The sequence below is a fragment of the Buceros rhinoceros genome, unplaced genomic scaffold (assembly GCF_000710305.1).
Source record: "Buceros rhinoceros silvestris isolate BGI_N320 unplaced genomic scaffold, ASM71030v1 scaffold18099, whole genome shotgun sequence".
NCBI classification, from domain to species: Eukaryota; Metazoa; Chordata; class Aves; order Bucerotiformes; family Bucerotidae; genus Buceros; species Buceros rhinoceros.
The window spans coordinates 10,892-14,878 of NW_010432328.1; the positions used below are offsets into that span (position 1 = coordinate 10,892).

General features: G+C 49.0%; 1 protein-coding gene across 2 annotated transcripts in view; it reads left to right on the forward strand.

Moving 5' to 3' along the window:
* Nucleotides 1-3,987, forward strand: part of LPIN2 (lipin 2) — a 25,209-nt gene that overhangs the window by 5,566 nt on the left and 15,656 nt on the right. For both annotated transcript variants that reach the window (XM_010143745.1, XM_010143746.1), the window contains 2 exons: nt 1,204-1,299; nt 3,009-3,307. In XM_010143745.1, the coding sequence (XP_010142047.1) occupies nt 1,204-1,299; nt 3,009-3,307 (395 nt within the window). The remainder of the gene's footprint in view (nt 1-1,203; nt 1,300-3,008; nt 3,308-3,987) is intronic.

Sequence of the window (3,987 nt, forward strand, 5' to 3'; positions counted from 1 at the left end):
CTGTGGGCGGTCGGTGTTGCGTGGTGCACGAGTCCGCTCTGGCACCTGAAGAGGCTGCTGTCAGCCGGGAGCCTTGAGGTGCAGGGAACACAAAACACGTGTATCTGTGCTTCAGCTCCATGCTGAAGTCGTGTGCTGACGTCTCCTGAAACCTAAGCTAAGGAGCCTCTGAGAAACAGGAGTCACGGTTCATTTTCAGTCTGATTTCCTAAGCACATGGGACCCGTGTAATGGCAGCATTTGTCAGCCCTGAGCTTTGGCTTTGATCACTTTCCAGTCTGGTGGCATTTTTCAGCCTGACGGAAGGAAGTTTGAAATGCAAAGTCCCTAAAGGTTTAGAGAAACTGAAACCAGCGTGAGGTACAGGGGACTAAAATTAGGGATGTTTGTCTGTCTAAATCAGCATAAAGAAAAGGTTGAAAAAAGGAACACTGAGGTAATATTTTTTTTAAAACTGAATTGGAAATTCAGGAAGATATTTGAAGACTGAACCGTGTTCAGTTGTGAAATAGGATTTTCAGCTCAAAACCCTTCAGTTCGTGTGGGGAAAAAGCACCACCGTTATCTTGAGGGGCTGGATGTGTGCCGGCACGTGTTTGGTTATCAGCCGGAGCTCTATCGGCTCCCGAGTGGGTTTCCTGGCTGACGGCTTTATTCCCATAAACGGGCGGGTGACGGAGCGCGTTAGGCTACATGGATCTGCCTTTCTTAGCGCTCTGCCGCTGGCGTTTTTCCTGGCAGTCCATGTCCTCTTTCCTTCCTGGCGTTCCGCGCTGCGAGGAGCAGCCCCGAGCGTCCATGTCTCGGTGCCAGCGGCACTGTGCTGGCAGGGAGCTGGACCTGGAGTCAGGTACATGCCGCAGTACGACACGCAGGGGAGTTACGATGGGCTGTCTAAGGCTCACTGATCAGTGATCACTGGTCTGTTATTATGCTTCTCGCTCTCCAGATCAGTTGAACAAGTCTTCAGATGTTTTGCTTTTTTTTTTTTTCGGATTTTTCTTGTAGGTGTTGGGCTCTGCTGGGAGCCAGGTTAACAAAATAAACTGCATTATTATAACAGTCTTCTGTCAAAAAGCAGAGGGAGGAGAAAGAGACATGGTTGTACAATGGAGCAAAGTTTACTGTCGGAGCTAAGCGGGCCTTGAGGTCAGGGCCTCCTCCTGTGATGAATTATTTACATTGAATTGTTTCTTTCCACAGATTGATATAGAAATTAATGGCGATGCTGTTGATCTTCACATGAAACTGGGTGACAATGGAGAAGCTTTCTTTGTGCAAGAAACGGAGGAGGAAAATGTAAGGGCTGCGTGCCTCGTGCTGGCCACAGTGCAGCGTTAGCAGAGTGGCCTGTTACAGATGCTTACTGTACCGCTGTCCATGTTGTCACTTGTACGAAAGCTGGGTGTTCTGGGACCAAACCTGAATGTTGCCTGCACGTGCTGCCTGGATGCTGTGGGGCGTTCTGCTGCAGGGTTAATAACGTAACCCATTTTATTTTATTTTTTAATTAGAGGTTTACTGAGGGACTTGCTGAATGTTTCATTTGTTGTGGTATGTGCACTGTTGTTCACTGTGGTTACACAGATGGCCTTGTCATAGTGTGTATCATAGCCAAAAGATGGCTTTTCTTACAGCTTGTTCTCCTGACACTGCGCCCGTGCAGGTTGTCTGTTTGGGCATGATTTTAACTGGTCTTACCATTTTTACCACAGGTTTCTTACGATTTTGTCTGTGAAACTTTCACAGATACTTTCACAGTAACTTCTGTTGATCTGAACAACATTCAGATTCTTCTTGTAATACAGTAGTTCCCGAGATCCTGTTGCAGCTGGAAGCTAAGGAGCCTCTGAGAAACAGGAGTCACGGTTCATTTTCAGTCTGATTTCCTAAGCACATGGGACCCATGTAATGGCAGCATTTGTCAGCCCTGAGCTTTGGCTTTGATCACTTTCCAGTCTGGTGGCATTTTTCAGCCTGGCAGAAGGAAGGAAGTTGGAAATGCAAAGTCCCTAAAGGTTTAGAGAAAATAGTCAAAGGAGAGAGAGAAAAAAATCCATCTGAGTGAAGTGAAAGATGAAGTGCTGACTTCCTGTGGTTAGCAGGAATCGGTCTGTCAAGGAAATGAGCTGGAGCCACTTTTTTGTTGAGGGTGCTGCTTGTTTACGGTGAGGGACGGGAGGAAGCTCGCCTTCTGAGGAGTTAAATACAGTTTAAAGTGGAAGGAGAAACAAGGCATTAAGGCCCTAGATGGTGGCTGAGGGTGAGGACTCCTAACCTAGAGGAGAAAGGCAGGCTGGGCTCTGGTCTGGCACACACCGTGATCAAAATGCACCCCGACAGCGGTGCTGTGTGTCAGCTGTCAGTGGGACCTGAGCGGTCCGAAGCTGTTCAGAAGCAAGGAAGACCACCACTCCCCTTGTCCCCAGCACAGTGTTGTGGAGGAGCTGTGGCACTTGCTGAGAGCGTGTTCACTGAGAGCAGGGACACCCTAGCGGTGTATGGGGTGTTCCAGAGAGCTGGCGGGTCCTGCCAGAGCTGCAGGGTGAGTTGGCCACAGAGCAGAGGAACTTCTGCAGATGATGGCACCACAAGATGCCCAGCTGTCCCAACCCACACCTTCCTCTAACCTGTTTCAGAATAGACAGACAGCAGTGGATTTAATTAGCCTGTTTTTATTAACATGTTTGCTAAGCGTGGGTAGAACTGGTGTGCTCAAGGGCAGATAATTTCAAACATGCCGCTGACCGGGTGTTTGTTTTGTCAGCAAGATCAGTTGGTTATGTCTCAGACTGCGCGAATACCAACACTCATTTTCCTGAACTTTTTATGATCCCTCTGGTGAGGCTGGTTCCTTTCTGGATATCGGCTTCATACCACTGGGCTATTGTATGGTTTCACGTCTAAATTTAGATGCAAGGATTAATCCATAGCCGACAACTATCCTGTTTGCACAAAACAAAGTAAAAAAAAAATTGTCTGTTCTTTTATTTTCTTCTTTTGCCTAGGAAAAGGTTCCTGCGTATTTGGCAACATCTCCCATACCCACTGAAGACCAGTTTTTCAAAGACACTGACAATCATTTGACATCAGGTGAAAATGAGAGGACATATGCAAGCTCAGAAATTCCACACTCTGTGGAAATGGAGACAGTCTTCACCCCGGGTTCGGTGAAAAAGAAAAAAAGAAGAAGGAAGAAATACAAACAGGACAGCAGGAAGGAGGATCAGATTGCTTCTGCTGGGACGGAGGAGATTTTTGAAATGGAAATCAGCTCCGATGATGAGAAGAGCGTTCAGCCCCTGAGGTAGGCTGTCAGGTACTCGCTGACTGCTTTCCCTCTGGCACTGGACGTTCAGACGGTGACTTGTGCCCGAGTGTCAGCTGGCTTCTCCTCAGCCAACCGACCGAAACCCCAGACCGTTATCGCCCACTTCTCACAGAATCCGTGAAGTGTGGCCGTTTTGTTATGAACACAAAGTCCCGTGAGGCCCGTTCTGGTAAGGCAGCACTGTCAAGATCGTGGTGTGGCTGAGGAAGGGTCTCTGCTGGGCTCTTCGGTGAGCTCTGCCTGTGCTGCTGTCTGCGGTGCCTGTCGTACACCACCGCCCAGCCCCACTGCTCGCTCACCTGGAGTTTGCTTTGGGAACGGACCACTGCACAAACCAATGATCCTTCGCAATAGTAGAGAGGATTCTTTAGGTGTGCAGTCGTGAAGAAGGGGAAAAAATACCAGTTCTGTGTTTTGAAGTGGATAAACTATTAGTAAAAGTGGAGCTTGTGGTGGTAGCACATCCCGCTGAGCTGCAGAAGCTTGGAGGAGTGCTAGGCGGGATGGCAGGAGCAGGAGCAAGCTGCTGAGCCTGCAGAGGGTGGAAATCCAGGACAGGCTGAGCAGCAGTGTTCTGGGAAGTTCCTGAGGCTGCTGACCAGAAGAAGTGGACTTAGCTGATAGACAGGCTGGGCGGCTTGCCGGGCCCGGGTCGC